The sequence below is a fragment of the Microtus oregoni genome, unplaced genomic scaffold (genome assembly GCF_018167655.1).
Source record: "Microtus oregoni isolate MIOR12 unplaced genomic scaffold, Mior012 000002F_ref0000024, whole genome shotgun sequence".
NCBI lineage: Eukaryota > Metazoa > Chordata > Mammalia > Rodentia > Cricetidae > Microtus > Microtus oregoni.
The window spans coordinates 8,713,242-8,729,204 of NW_024543061.1; the positions used below are offsets into that span (position 1 = coordinate 8,713,242).

General features: G+C 36.2%; 2 gene segments (V, D, J or C); both read left to right on the forward strand.

The window, feature by feature from the left end:
• Positions 1-234: 234 nt before the first annotated feature.
• LOC121432844 lies at positions 235-730 on the forward strand. The segment is given in 2 exon segments: positions 235-289; positions 408-730. Coding segments are annotated over 2 exon segments (378 nt in total).
• An 11,422-nt stretch (positions 731-12,152) lies between these two features.
• LOC121432851 lies at positions 12,153-12,656 on the forward strand. The segment is given in 2 exon segments: positions 12,153-12,214; positions 12,334-12,656. Coding segments are annotated over 2 exon segments (378 nt in total).
• The last annotated feature ends 3,307 nt before the right edge of the window (positions 12,657-15,963 follow it).

The window sequence follows — 15,963 nt, forward strand, 5'->3', positions numbered from 1 at the left end:
TCTTCCATCTATAATTGTAAAATTTAAAAAAAAATACATTCTCTGTAGGCATATGTGGGGATTGACTTGAGCATCAGGAGACTCTGGGTTTTCTTTACTTACTAAGTAAGCTTTGCAGCTGTGCCCAGCACTAACTGGTTCCCAATGATTTGCATGCACTCACTGTGCAGCCTTGAGGACTTCTTCATATAGCAGTCAGACCCTGTGCAGTTGACATTGAAGTCAGTACTCAGCATGGACATGAAGGTCCCTGTTCAGCTTCTTTGGCTCTTGTTGCTCTGGTTTCCAGGTAAAATAGGACTAAAATGGGATTTTCATTGTTACACAGTGGTTATTGACTGTCATTTTGGGGAAATCCTCTTTATGATGCTTAATTATATGAATACTTATTATGTCTCTACTTCTAGGTATCAGATGTGACATCCTGATGACCCAGTCTCCATCTTCCCTTTCGGTATCTCTGGGAGACAAGGTCACTATCAGTTGTCGGGCCAGTCAGAGCGTTAGTAACTATTTAAACTGGTACCAGCAGAAACCAGGGGAAGCTCCTAAGCTCCTGATCTACCATGCATCCAACTTGGAAAATGACGTGCCACCTAGGTTCAGTGGCAGTGGATATGGGACAGATTTCACTCTCACCATCAGCAGCCTAGAGCCTGAAGACATTGGAACTTACTACTGTCAGCAGGGTGATAATTATCCTCCCACAGTGATACAAGTCATAACATAAACCTACATGAAAGCAGAAGTGAGAGACTGAACTGTCTTATCTGCTCCATGTCATGCTCACTCACTGAAACTTTTTTCACATGTCACAGGGTTTTTACAAAAGCTCACAGAAAGACATTTGTTTTGTAGAAGATTCTAAACAGTCCACTCAGTACCCTTTCTTTCTCCTCATTTTCAAGAGTAAAGATTGCCAATGCTTTTTCTGCCTAAATAGAGTTGTTTGCCATGTGTAGTTGTTTGTCATGGAGTTGCATCACCATCTGGAATTTGTACAGAAGAGTGGGAACTATTGGGGACATTCCAAGCAAAAATCATATAAATGTAATGAATTAGTTTCTAATTATGAGCATTTAAATGGAAGGGAAATATTATTAAAAGAAACTGATAGTAGAAAGAATTACTGCTTTTCTCACAAAGCGCTAGTGGCAGAGTAAGGGGAGGTTGCCTAAACATGATGTTTTGCTGTGCCTTGAAATTGTCACAATGAGCACTGATGCTCTCAACTGTTTGCAGCACTGTGCATAGGATTTTTCTGGCTCTATGTCCACTGGTCTGCTTATAAATACCAAACAAAATTGACCAACTGTCATATGAATTTCAGTCCCACTGTGTGAAGTGAAATGTAATTTGTTTGTATGAAATTATACTCAGTAAATGGTTGTTTTGAACATGCTTCCATGAGTGGTATTGTTGAAGAACTCATATGACATAGCACAGTTTTAGAAACAAAACAAATACCAATACAACAATAGTGACCCATCTTCAATTCTGTTTGTGTTTTTTAATTGTATACGTGTAAGATCTACTTTCTCTGAATATTTTATAACTCATTTATATGTGTCTATCTTTGCATGTATTTTACACATAGACATAATTACTATGATTTTACACTAAAGAAAAAAAATGTCACATGATGTAATACTACATTTCTGGGCCCACAATTTCTTAGTTTTGCTGCTTTGGATTTTATTAGTAAGTTCTGGACAGAGTTAATCAATTTTAGAGACTCCATCAGAAATATTAGTTGAATCATATTGAGATTATGTGCAAACTAGAAATATAAATATTTAAAAGTAGTTCATGGAGCTGGAGAGACTAACCAGTGGTTAATAATAGTCAATGCTCTTAATGAGGGCCTGGGTTTGATTCTCAGCACCCAGATGATGACACACAGCTTGCTATCATTAACCTCAGGGACACAGGACCCTTTTCTGGCCTCTGAAAGCACACAATGATCTTACAAACAAACAAGCAAAACCCTCATACATGTAAAAATACTTTCTAAAAAAAGGCTCATGTTATGACACAGATAAAATCTGTATTCCCTTGAATGCCAGTAAACATACAGGAGCAATACCACTACTCTTTTGTATGTACAGATTTTATTGTCATAACTTCTAATATTTATATTTTTAGATATCCTTTTATGAATTGTATTGTATACTAATCAACAAATATTTTACTTCATGCCTTTCATTCCTCATTTTTAAAAGAATTGGAATATCTTTGCTATTGTTTTAAATATAAGTGGTGACAGTAGACATTTTGGGTTTTTTTGTAATCTGAAATAAATCTGTGCAATGTTCTTTCACTCATTATGACTATGACAATTTTCTTACCTTTATAAACAATAAATGTCAGTAAGTTTTTTTGTAAATTTACTTTTCTTCCTTAGAAGTTTATCATAAAAGCAATTGATTCCCATATAAATAATTTTAAAACACTGTAGAGATAATTGTATAGTTTTTCTTCTTAATTATCATAAGGAAAAACATATTGATATATTATTAAGATGACATTTGTACTGTGAAATACATTCAACTATGCTACTACACATCATGGGAGATAAAGATATGAAGGAAATGGCAGAAGCTAAGAGGAGGAAGAAGAGGAGACAAACAGGAGGAACAGACAATAAAATAAAATTTACTTTGTTTTTTTCTGTTGTATCTTACAGATCCTTCAAAACAACTTTGTTAGAAAATATATTTCCAAAAAATATCAAAATTTCTCTATGGTGTCAGAGGTTTTAGTACTGACATTAGCTCATTTCTAACAGGAGACATGTTTTTCTCTGTTTACTCTGTGTATTCCATGTGGTGCCAACCATAACAAAAGAATCAAAGGATAAGTCTTTCCTTCTTTCAATGTTTCCAAATAAGTGAATATTCATTGTTTTAGTTCCTTAGCTATTTTCAAAGACTTGCGATAGTTGTCATAATAACTCTGATGTTATAACATAAAAATGGTGTTTTGAGAAAACAGAATTATCTTTATTTATTCCATATTATACATTTTTCTTTTTTAAAAATATACTTTTCTCACGTGATATTTCCTGATTATCATTTCTCCTTCCTTTGCTTCTTCCAGTTCCTTACCTCCTAGTGTTTAATCAGGTTCCACTCCCTTTCAACCTCTGAGTAGGAAACTAACAGGCTCTGGGATGAAGCTTTCTTTCTTGATCATTTTGATGTGTTCATGAATTATTTGGATAATCCCTTTGGGAACTGTGAAAGAGTCCCCCCCCAAAAAAAAAACCCAGAGTTTCTTTTTATCTCAGGTGAATTTTGTTCCCTATATTGCTCTTTTATGCAGTTTCGTTTCTTGTAAAACAAATATTTACATTCAATTTCTAATACATTTTTGTTCTTGTTGGAATTCAGAACAAAGCAATGGAATCCAATCTGATTAGTATACCCTTTGGATATGACCTTCAGCCGTACTTTATACTTCCCCTGACAAAAAAAAAATCTGTAGTATTTATCAGTAAATTGTGTTAGAATTGTTTTGTCCTGAGAAAGTTCTTGGGAATATTCTGTGAATATTTATTATGTACTGACATTTATTTACAGGTTTTCCTGATCATGCTTTTTCATTAACTCAAAAACCTTCCATGAAGCATTGTTTTCTTTGTTAACTCTTGTATAAGAGTTCAATGAAACTGAAGTAAGGTTGCCTACAACAATGGACTATAGTCTGCCCCCTTCTTTCAAGATCCCAGATCCAGCAGACAAGGTCTGCACAGGCCAATGAAAGCCTACATTCATGAGTTTGAGAAATTCCCCAGTAATCACTACTGCCCACCTCTATGTGGGGGTTGAGAGATTAGCATTTTATTAATAGTGGGTAGTAGAGTCTCTGCCATAGCATATACATTAAGGGATTTAAAATAAATACAAGAAAACACATTGGAGGAGGTGGAATCACATTTTTGTAAAAAAAGATACTAATGAGAATGGGTAGAAAAGAGAGTATGGAGAAGATATAGTACAGAATAATCCCAAAGATAATATGTGTATTTCTGAGAATTAATAAAATAAGAATAGCCATTTTAGGTTACTGAGACAGTCAAAGTGACCGTGTCAAGGTGTCATCAATTAGCATGTGAGAATAAACTGGATCTGCAGTCTGATTAGTGTCATGTGTAAATACATTTAGGAGGCTATGTTATCAGAGATACTCATACTATGCTTTCTATGCTTTGCACGCTACTGATGGAAACTTTGATATAGACTTAATTCCCTCCCACCTGGTCTCACAGCTGTCCATTCCCAAAGAAAACACAAAGACTTACACTAACTATAAACTCTTTGACCTATTGTGTCAGACTTATTTTTCACTAGCTCTTGAAGCTTAAATTAACCCATAATTATTATCAAGTTTCAGCCACATGGTTGTATAGCTTTTCTCAGTATAACATTTCCATCTTGCTTTCTCTGCATCTTGCTGGTGACTGTATCTCTGTATTTTCTCTTCCTAGAATTTTCTTAGTCTGGTTGCCCTGACTATACTTCCCACCTTGCTACTGACCAATTAGCATTTTATTAAACTCCTATGAGTGACACATTGTTACAGTGCACAAGAGTACTGACATGCAATATTTCCCCTTTTCTTTTCAAAACAAGAACTCTGAATATAATTTCTTTGTTTACCTTTATTTTCTAGATCATTCTCCATAACAACTTGTAACCAAGACTCTAAAGAAAGGCAAACATCCACAGCCCATTTTTGGGAAACGTGGGAGTAGCTTTCTTGGCTACTTCCTGCTCACTGGGGTGATTTTAATTTTATGGGGAATCAAAGAAAATTTAGGGATGTAGTCAAGTCCTGACTGGAAGTTCCTGTGAGGCTGAATAATTTTAGTCAGCTGTCTCGAGGCTTTTCTGAATGTAGATTTCAGAGGAAAATGCAACAAAGTTCCTCTGAAACACTGGATCATCTGGGCCCTCTGTTCCCATTGGAAATTTTTCAGAATGAATTCATAGCCTCTTCTTTCCTGTGGAAACTAAAGGAAAACCACTTCTCCAAAGTAACATGTCTTTTGACTTAAATTTTGAAGTCAAAACATTTTCAAAATATATTGGTTGGATCAATCAAGCAGCATTTAAAGTCAAATGTCTTTTAAAAGCTGTTGCTCCTTCCTCAGCAATCAAACAACTCAAAGGCAACATAACAACACATGGTATCCAAATTCTCTGCTTATTTTCCTTCTTTACACGACTTTTTTATAAAAAAAAACTCTATATCTTTTATTTTTATTCTTAATTTTTATTTATTTAAAACGGGGTTTCTCTGTGTATCTTTGGCTGTTTTGGATCTCACTCTGTAACTGATCTGGTCTCAAATTCACAAATATATATTTATCTCTGCATCCCCAGTTCTTTTTTTTTAATTTATTTATTTATTAAGGATTTCTGCCTCCTCCCCGCCACCGCCTCCCATTTCCTTCCCCCTCCCCCGATCAAGTCACCCTCCCTCATCTGCTCCAAGAGCAATCAGGGTTCCCTGACCTGTGGGAAGCCCAAGGACCGCCCACCTCTATCCAGGTCTCCTAAGGTGAGCATCCAAACTGCCTAGGCTCCCACAAAGCCAGTACGTGCAGTAGGATCAAAAACCCACTGTGATTGTTCTTGAGTTCCCATTCTTCCTCATTGTCCGCTATGTTCAGCTAGTCCAATTTTATCTCATGCTTTTTCAGACCCAGGCCACCTGGCCTTGGTGAGTTCCCGATAGAACATCCCCGTTGTCTCAGTGTGTAGGTGCACCCCTCGCGGTCCTGAATTCATTGCTCATGCTCTCTCTCCTTCTGCTCCTGATTTGGACCTTGAGATTTCTGTCCGGTGCTCCAATGTGGGTCTCTGTCTCTGTCTCCTTTCATCGCCTGATGAAGGTTAATATTCAGGAGGATGCCTATGTGTTTGTCTTTGGATTCACCTTCTTATTTATCTTCCCTAGGAACATGAATTAAAGGCATGTGCCACCACACTCAACTACTCTACCTCTTTTATTTTTTTTAATTAATTATTTATTTATTAAAGATTTCTGTCTCCTCCCTGCCATCACCTCCCATTTCCCTTCCCCTCCCCCAATGAACTCCCTCTCCCTCATCAGCCCAAAGAGCAGTCAGGGTTCACTGCCCTGTGGGGAGTCCAAGGGCCTCCCACCTCCTTCCAGGTCTTGTAAGGTGAGCATCCAAACAGCCTAGGCTTCCACAAAGCCAGTGTGTGCAGTAGGATCAAAACCCATTGCCATTGTTCTTGACTTCTCAGTAGTCCTCATTGTCTGCTAAGTTCAGTGAGTCCGGTTTTATCCCATGCCTTTTCAGACCCAGGCCAGCTGGCTTTGGAGAGTTCCCGATAGAACATCCCCATTGTCTCAGTGTGTGGGTGGCACCCCTCACAGTCCTGAGTTCCTTGCTCGTGCTCTCTCTCCTTCTGCTCCTGATTTGGACCTTGGGGTTTCAGTCCAGTGCTCCAATGTGGGACCCTGTCTCTGTCTGCTTTCATCGCCTGATGAAGGTTAATATCCAGGAGGATGACTATATGTTTTTCTTTGGGTTCACCTTCTTATTTAGCTTCTCGAAGATCACGAATTATAAGCTCAATGTCCTTTATTATTTGAATATAAAAAACTGTGTGTGAGAGATAACATGACAAAATCATCACCTCATTAGGAGAGACTTCCCTATAATTTTTCAGAGTTTTCTCAAATCCATTTATTTTTTGCTATTATTTTTATTTCCAGTTTACTTTTATATTTTTCTGATAAAAAAATAGGAACCATTTTATTAGTATTTTTCTTTACATTTATAGTCATGGGAGTGTAATTCATTTCATTTTAATTAATGATAGTCCCTAACTCCTGCATTTAACATTTTTTTAAAAATTAAGAAGGTAACAGGCACAAAAACTTCTTCAATCTCTTGTTCCCATTCTTACTCCTTAAGCAGTTCCAGAATTTGTTTCAGTTCTTATTCTGTAAGATCAGTTAGACAGCAGAATGCATCATGGTTGTTCAATTCCCACAGCCTGACCTGAAAAAGTCTGTTTTCATCGCCATTCCATCTGACCTACCTGTAACATAGCACATTGTTAAAAGTGCCAGGGCCTCAGGTACTCTGTTTCATCGAGACTTTTTTTTTTTAGCATTATGCTATTCAAAATTCAAAAGCCAAAAGAGTTTTACTGATTTCTCACCTGACAGTGAAGTTATTATACATGTTTTTCAAACATAAGAATCCAGAATAATTGTTACTGTCTAAACTAAAGCATCTGCTATGATGTTTTCATAGTACTCCACAGGGAGATTCTTCATTGCTCGTCAGAGATAAAAGTTCATCAGTAATCTTACCATGACTATTTGGCCTCCTAAGTTCACCATCTCACAATGAGGTACCATTTTAAGCTCCTGCAGCTGCTAATACTATGGATTCCTTTTAAGGAGAGAAATAGGATACAGAAATAAAATAGAGTGAAAGGCTAATCTTTATGGTAGCTACAGTCTAAGTCTTTACTGTTCACATTTGAAATGACATGTTCTGTCTTCTAGGATGCAAATGTGAGGCTGACATGTCTGAAAGTGAGATGTCAGATTAAACAGTATTTATGATACAGGGAGAAAATTGGCACAGATGGAATTGAATGAATGGTCTTGTCTACAATTAGCTTGAGATCTTTTAGAATGATATGGTCACATGTTTTCTAAAAAACTGTTTGTAATTAAGATAAAAATTTTATTCAAACCATGTAAAGATTTCATTTCTTTGAGTACACTTAGAGTTACTCCCTAAAGTCAATGGTGTTTGCTTGTAGAAAGAGCAAGTAGTATATCTCTATAATCTTCTTAGCTTGTTGCCTTGTAATAGGAAACTCTTTTTTCAAACCTTTGCTATTGTCATAATATTTTTATGAAATTAAGAGGCCTGCAACCCACTTCCAATTAATAATTGATCAAATTTTGCATTACCTTGTGCTAGAGTACCTGATAGATGCGTATTGGATCACATGTGCATTATGTATATAGGACAAACCCTATTCATGATAATATCTTCCACCTGGATGAATAATGAAGTCAATTCCATATCATCTGATTTAAATTCAGCAGTTTCAATATGCAAGACAACTATTTATGTATATTGTGAATCAGTAACTATATTGAAAGTTTCTTTATAATCCCTTAGTGTCATAAGAATAGCATATAATTCTGCCATCTGGACAGAATTATAAGGGCTTTGTTCCACCTTAATTAATTCTTCTGATTTGTAATCTGCCTTCCCTGATTTATGTATTAATATAAAATGTGTGGGTTCCAGTTATTGGTGCATCATGTACAATTTGAGAAAGAACCCAAGAAGATCTCTTTATAAGGTTAAGTATATCTCATTTAAACTAATTTCTATTAATTTCTATCCAAAAATTAACACAAGCCCTTTGCCAGAGTTCATTGTCTTTCTATAACTTTTTTATTTTATCAGCAATAAAAGGCACTATGGTCTCTGCTGGGTTTATTCCTGCTAATTGACAAGGTCTCAATTTACCTTTTATAATTAATTCAGTGACCTTTTTTACAACTTTTTAATTTTTACTTGGTTTATGTGGTAAAAAAGATCCATTCTATGATAATATCCTCCCTCTGAATTAGAATTCCTGTAGGAGGGGCTGGAGAGATGGCTCAGCGGTTAAGAGCATTGCCTGCTCTTCGAAAGGTCCTGAGTTCAATTCCCAGCAACCACATGGTGGCTCACAACCATCTGTAATGGTGCCCTCATCTGGCCTTCAGGCATACACACAGAAAGAATATTGCATGCATAAATAAATAAATATTAAAAAATTAAAAAAAAGAATTCCTGTAGGAGAAATTTTGGAATGCAATATGACTAGAATATAATTAAGATTTGGATTCAACCTATCCATATGTGCTTCCTGTAATTTCTCCACAGCAGTCATCAATTCCTTTTTTGCTTCAGTGTTAATTCTCTGGAATTATTCAAGTCTTTATCACCATCTAAGGTTTTGTTTAAATAAATTTTTAGATCAGGTGTTATCCCTACAGCCAGTCATAGATTGGAGATGTCTCCCAATAATCTTAGTAAGTCATTAAGAGTCCACAACTGGTCTCTCCTAATTTGTTCTTATTTTCTGCAATCCTATTCTGTAACCTAGGTAATTAACAGAATCTTCACAAGGGCAATTTATAATCCCCATTTAGGCAAAAATTTTCTTTTTTTCTTTTTTATTTTATTTTATTTTTGTTTTTCGTGACAGGGTTTCTCTGTAGTTTTGGAGATTGTCCTGGAACTCACTTTGTAGACCAGGCTGGCCTTGAATTCTCAGAGATCCACCTGTCTCTGCCTCCCGAGTGCTGGGATTAAAGGCGTGCGCCACCACCGCCTGGCATTAGGCAAAACTTTCTTACTTCTTCAAGCATCCTTTCTAAAGTATCTGTATTTGAATCAGATAACAATATGTCATCCATGTAATGGTAGATTATAGATTTAGGAAATTGCTTATATATTATTTCCAATGTCTGAATAAATATTGGCACAGGGTGGGGCAACTGAGCATTCCTAGTGGGAGGATGGTCCACTGATATCTCCTAGTAGGCTCTTAATTATTATAAGTAGGTACTGTGAAGGCAAATATTTCTCTATCATTTTCTTGTAGAATAGTGAAGAAACAATCCTTTAAATCAATAACTACAAAAGGCCATCTCTTTGGTAATAGAGAAGGCAGAGGAATTCCAGATTGTAGAGGGCCCACATGTTTAATAACCTTGTTGATAGCTCTAAGGTCTATTACCATTCTCCATTTTCCAGATTTCTTTTTAACAACTAATACAGGAGAAATCCAAGGGTTTATAGATTCTTCCATATGTCGAGCATCTAGTTGTTTTTGTACCAACAGTTCTAAAGCCTATTGTTTTTCTTCAGCTATATTGATTTCTCAGTTAGCCATTTTAAGGGCAGGGCCTTCAGTACCTCTGATGGTTTATCAATTGCAAGTGGCTGGTGACCATTGCCTATAATATTTTTTAATATTTTTTCCAGAAATGTAAGTTTGGGGGGGTCTGATGGAATGTTAATCTCAGTATTCCATTGCTGCAATATGTCGTGGACCCACAAATTCATTGCAAAATTAGGTATATATGGCCTTAGTCTTCCTCACCATCCTTCTGGCCCTAGGTATTCAACCCATCTCATGCTTTGCTTTACCTGAGATAGGGTTCCAATTCTTAGGAACTGAACATTTACCTCTTGAAGAGCCCAATTTAGATTCCAAGATTCTGGAAAAATGATAATTACATCCATACCTGTGTCTTGAAAGCCTTCAATAAAAATGCCATTTATACACACTCTTAGCTTTGGTCTTTGATCATTTATAGAAATCTTCCAGAATATATGTTTCCTATGTCCCAAGGAGTTTCTGACTCATCCATCCTCCACATTTATTCCATCATTCAGGTCAGTATTGTTTTTTACAGTAGGCGCTGGATTTTTTAATTTCCCTGATGAGACATGTTTTCCACAGTAACTGGGAATGACTAGACCACATTCATCTTGAGAGCTTGCAAGATGTCCCCCATGGTGTTTCCTGATGGTATCACATTACCTTGTTTATCTTTTATTGACCAACATTCATTGATCCAATATTGGCCTTTGCCACACCTCTTACATACACCTGAAGGCTGAGTCTTTCTACTCCTGCAATTCCCAGAGGAGACGTTATTCTTAGGAATCCCTCATCTACAATCCCTTCTCAGATGTCCCATTCTACCACAATTAAATAATTTGGTATTTTGATGTCTTCTCTTACCATTGGAAATTGCTTCTCCTACCAAGCTTCAGTACCATAGTCAAGTGTCTCGACATTCATTGAATGCCAAGGCCCAAGGATCCTTTTTTGCATTCTAAGTTGGCATTCTCATGAGCCAAAGATTCAATTAATATATGTCTAGATTTGGGGTCGGTTACCCATATTAGTACAGCCCTAGTTAGGATTTGTAAAAAGTCACTAAATATTCTCTTTTACCGTGTTTAACCCTAAGACATGATTCAACTCTCTTTCCTACTTCTTGAATCCTGTCCCAATCCTTTAAAGCTGCTTTGCTACATAGGGACAAGTTGTATTCATCATAAAGTTCTTGATCTTGAAGATCAGAGTAAAGTCCCTCACCTATAATTTGATCTAGAAAAATCTCAAGGCCACACTAGTTTGGAATTATGAATAATAAAGGGTTAGTTATTTAGGAGAGACTTAGATATCACTGTCCCTTGAGTATCAATAGGAGAGGTGTGTGTTTGTGTGTGTTTTGTACTTCTGTAAATTAAGGAGCATTCCAAGCAGATTTTCCACAGTCTTTCTAAAAGTTGTTCAAAGAATGTGTCTCTGATATTGTCTTAGAAAGCAATTGCTTTTGTATACTCAGTGACATATCTCTAACCCCAAATTTCACACTGATGTCCCTTTTTGTCCACTGCTGAAAATAATAAGATATTTTACACTGTTTTCCTATAAAAGATGGTCCTTATTAATGTGTGACTCTTCTCAAACAGCTGCATATGTCTGACGATTTCTAATTTTCCATTACAGAGATCTAGCTACACAAATCTGAGACCTTAGCTCAGTTGTAGACTTGGCTTTATTATCAATTTCTCCTTAGGTCAAATATTAAGATTGAGACATTCAACCTTGTTTCTGAAACTACTGATATTCTGGATGACTGATTCTCAATCTTAATATTTTAAGACTTAAGCTTGTAGAATCATCTGACAAGGATTTATGTGGACTCAGAGATCAGAGAGCCTATATGTGTTTGACAGATTCTATACATGTATGTTATGGCCGAGTAGTTTGATGTTCCTGTGAGATTCCTAACGGTGGGAGAGAAGGCTCTCTCTGACTCTTATGTTTGCCTGTGAAATACTTTCATGTATAATTTTAAAACTTAAAAAAATAAATTCTCTGTAAGTATTTGTGGGGTTTGATCTTGAGCACATGGAGATGGTGAGATTGTGCTTAGTTTTGTAAACCTTGTAGCTGTGCCCAGCACTAACTGGTTCCAATGATTTGCATGCAATCACTGTACAGCTTTGAAGACTTCCTCATATAGAAGTCAGACCCTGTGCAGTTGTCATTGAAGTTAGAACTCAACATGGACATGAGTGCTGCTGTTCAGCTCCTTGGGCTCTTGTTGCTCTGGTTTCCAGGTAAAATAGGACTAAAATGGGATTTTTATTGTTACACAGTGGTAATTGACAGGAATTTTGCAGAAGTTCTTTATTATGATTCTTAATTACATGAATATTTATTGTGTCTTTATTTCTAGGTGTCAGATGTGCCATCCAGTTACTCCAGTCTCCATCTTCCCTGTCTGTATCTCTGGGAGACACAATCACTATCAGTTGTCAGGCCAGTCAGGGCGTTAGTAACTATTTAAACTGGTACCAGCAGAAACCAGGGGAAACTCCTAAGCTCCTGATCTACAGTGTATCCAACTTGGCAAATGGGGTGTCATCTAGGTTCAGTGGCAGTGGATATGGGACAGATTTCACTCTCACCATCAGCAGTCTAGAGCCTGAAGACATTGGAACTTACTACTGTGAGCAGTATAAAAATTATCTTTCCACAGTGATACAAGTCATAACATAAACCTACATGAAAGCAGAAGTGAGAGGCTGAACTGTCTTAGCTGTTCCATGTCATCTCTCACTCACTGAAACTTTTTTCACAAGTCACAGTTTTTTTTTTACTCACAGAGAGACATTTGTTTTTTTGAAGACTCTAAACAATTTATTCTGTACCATATCTTCCTTCCTCTTCATTTCCAGAAATACAACTTACCAATGCCTTGTTTGACTTAACAGAATTGTTCCCCATGAGTAGTCCAAGCCAAAAATATTTAAAATATTTAAAAGAAATTGATAGTAGAAAGAATTACTGCTTTTACAAAAGTGAGTGCACAAGTGACAGAGAAAGGAGAGGTTGCCTAAACACGATATTCTGTTGTGCCTTGAAATTGTCACTATGGACACTGATGCTTTCAACTCTCTGCAGGACACATGGACTTTTCTGGCTCCCATGTCCACTGGTGTGTTTTTAAGTATCAAGAAAAATTGAACCACCCTTATATGACTTTCAACCCCACTGTGTGAAGTGAAATGTAGATTTGTTTGTATGAAATTATGCACAGTAAATGGCTCTTTTAATCATGCTTCCATAAGTGGTGTTATTGAAGAACTGATATGCCATAGCACAGTTTTAGAAATGAAACAAAATACCAACATAACAATAGTGACATAACGTTAATTTTGTTCATTTGTTTTCCATTTTTTTTATTGAGAAAAGGAAGAAAAAAAACAAGTTTCCACCTCATCCCAGCCTCCCATTTCCCTCCTCCTCCTCCCACCCTTCTCCCCCTCCTCCCACTCCTCTCCCCCTCCCTCTCCAGTCCAAAGAGGAGTCAGGGTTCCCTGCCCTGTGGTAAGTCGTAGGACCTCCCCCCTCTGTCCATATCTAGGAAGGTGAACATTCAAACTGGCTAGGTTCCCACAAAGCCAGCACATTGTGTAGGATCAAAACCCTGTGCCATTGTCCTTGGCTTCTCATCAGCCCTCATTGTTCGCCATGTTCAGAGAGTCCAGTTTTAACCCATGCTTTTTCGGTCACAGTCCAGCTGGCCTTGGTGAGCTCCCAGTAGAACAGCTCCACTGTCTCAGTGGGTGGGTGCACCCCTTGTGGTCCCGACTTCTTTGTTCATGTTCTCCCTCCTTCTGCTCCTCATTGGGACCTTGGGAGCTCAGTCCAGTGCTCCAGTGTGGGTCTCTGTCTCTATCTTCATCCATCACCAGATGAAGGTTCTATGTTCATTTTTTAAAAAATTGTATATGTATAAGATCTAGTTCTTGTGCATATTTTTTGATGTCTCATTCATATATGTGTTTATCTGTCATGTATTATACACACAGACATAATTACTATAATTTTGTACTAAAGTAAATAAGTCACAATATGTAATATCACGTTTCTGTAGTACATATTTTCTTAGTTTTGCTTTTTTTGGATTTTATTTGTAATATCTGGACTTAGTTATTCAATTTTAGGAACTTCTTCAGAAATATTAGCTGCATTATATTGAGTTTATGTGAAAACTGGAGAATGTATATATATGTATATACATATACATATACATATATTTGAGCTGGAGAGACTAACCAGTGGTTAATAATACTCAATGCTCTTTATGAGGACCTAGATTTGATTCTAAGCACCCAGAACTAGCTTTCTTTAACTTCAGTTACACAAGATCCAGATTCAATTTTGCCCTTGAAAGCAGGCAATGATCATATAAGCATACAATTAAAAACCCTCACACATGTAAAAATACTTTTAAATCTTGGCTCATATTATGACACATAATATCTCTATTCACTTGAATGCCTGTTTATATATAGGTGCAATGCCACTACACCTTTTCTATGTATAGATTTTATTGTAATTACTTCTAAATATTTATATTGAGATTTCATTTTTATGAATGTGTATACTAATCAGCAAATGTTTATTTCATGCCTTTCATTGCTCATTTTTAATATAATTGGTGTATCTTTTGATTGTTTTAGACATAAGTGGTGACAGTAGACATTTTTGTGTACTCTGACATTAAAATGCATAGTGTTCTTTCACTCATTATGACTATGATATTTCCTGGAACTTTATAAAAAATACATGCAAGTTATTTTTGTGACTATGCTTTGCTTCCTTAGAAGTTTATCATAAATAGCTGTTTATTCCCATATAAATTATTTCAAGACACTATAGAGATAATTACATAGTTTTTCTTCTTAACTTTATAAGGATAAATATATTGATATATTGTTAAGATTAACTTTGTATTCTGAAATACATTCAAATATGCTACCGTGCATCATGAGAGATGAAGATAAGGAGGAAATAACAGAAACTTAGAGGAGGAAGATATATTAAAATAAAATTTGCTTTGTTTCTTTTCTGTCTCATCTAGGACATCTTTCAAAACAACATTGTTAGAAAATACATTTTCAATAAGATATCACAATTTCTCTATGGTGTCGGAGGTTTTAGTACTGGCATTAGCTCATCTCTAAGGGGAGACATTGTTCTCTGTTTACTCTGTGCTCTCCATGTTGTGTCTAACCATAACAAGAGCATCAATGGATAAGTCGTTCCTTCTTTCAATGTTTCCACCCTAGTGAGTATGCATTGTTTTAATTCCTTAGCTATTATAAAAGACTTTTGGTAGTTGTCACATAACTATGTTGTTCATAACAGAAAAAAATGGTATTTTGAGAAAACAGAACTCTTTTGGATTATACAATTTTCTTTTTTCTTTTTTTTTGAAAATATATTTTTCTCACATGATAATTCTTGATTATCATTTTTCCATTCTTTACCTCTTGCAATTCCTCCCATTCTACCATTTCATCAGTTTCCACTCCTATCCACCTCTCAGTAGAAAACTAACATTCTCTGGGATGAAGCTTTCTTGATCATTGTTTATAAGTTTTGATGTGTTCTTAAATTTTGTTTGTATGCAACCTCAAGTAAAAACAATTATCCAAAAGTCTTAGGCTACTAAATAGCATTGCCAACAGTGTGACAAATGAGTGATGGAGATGACAGTATGAACTGGCCTTTGACAAATGGAAAAAAAAAAGAAAGTAGTGGACATTTGACCCCTTTCTATGATATAAGACTAAACACAGACTGGATCCAAATAATTCAGTTGTCAAAAAAAAAATCCATTGTGATGAATGTTTCACAGAGAGTCATTATTCTATGTCACTGTGAAGTGGGAAGATGGTAAGTACAGATTTGAGCATGTGGCTTTCTGTATGAGCTCCTACTCTTATATCAGTAGAGGTAATCACATCAGACGTAATTATGTCATTTACCACATTTTCAAGTAACTAAATTATTC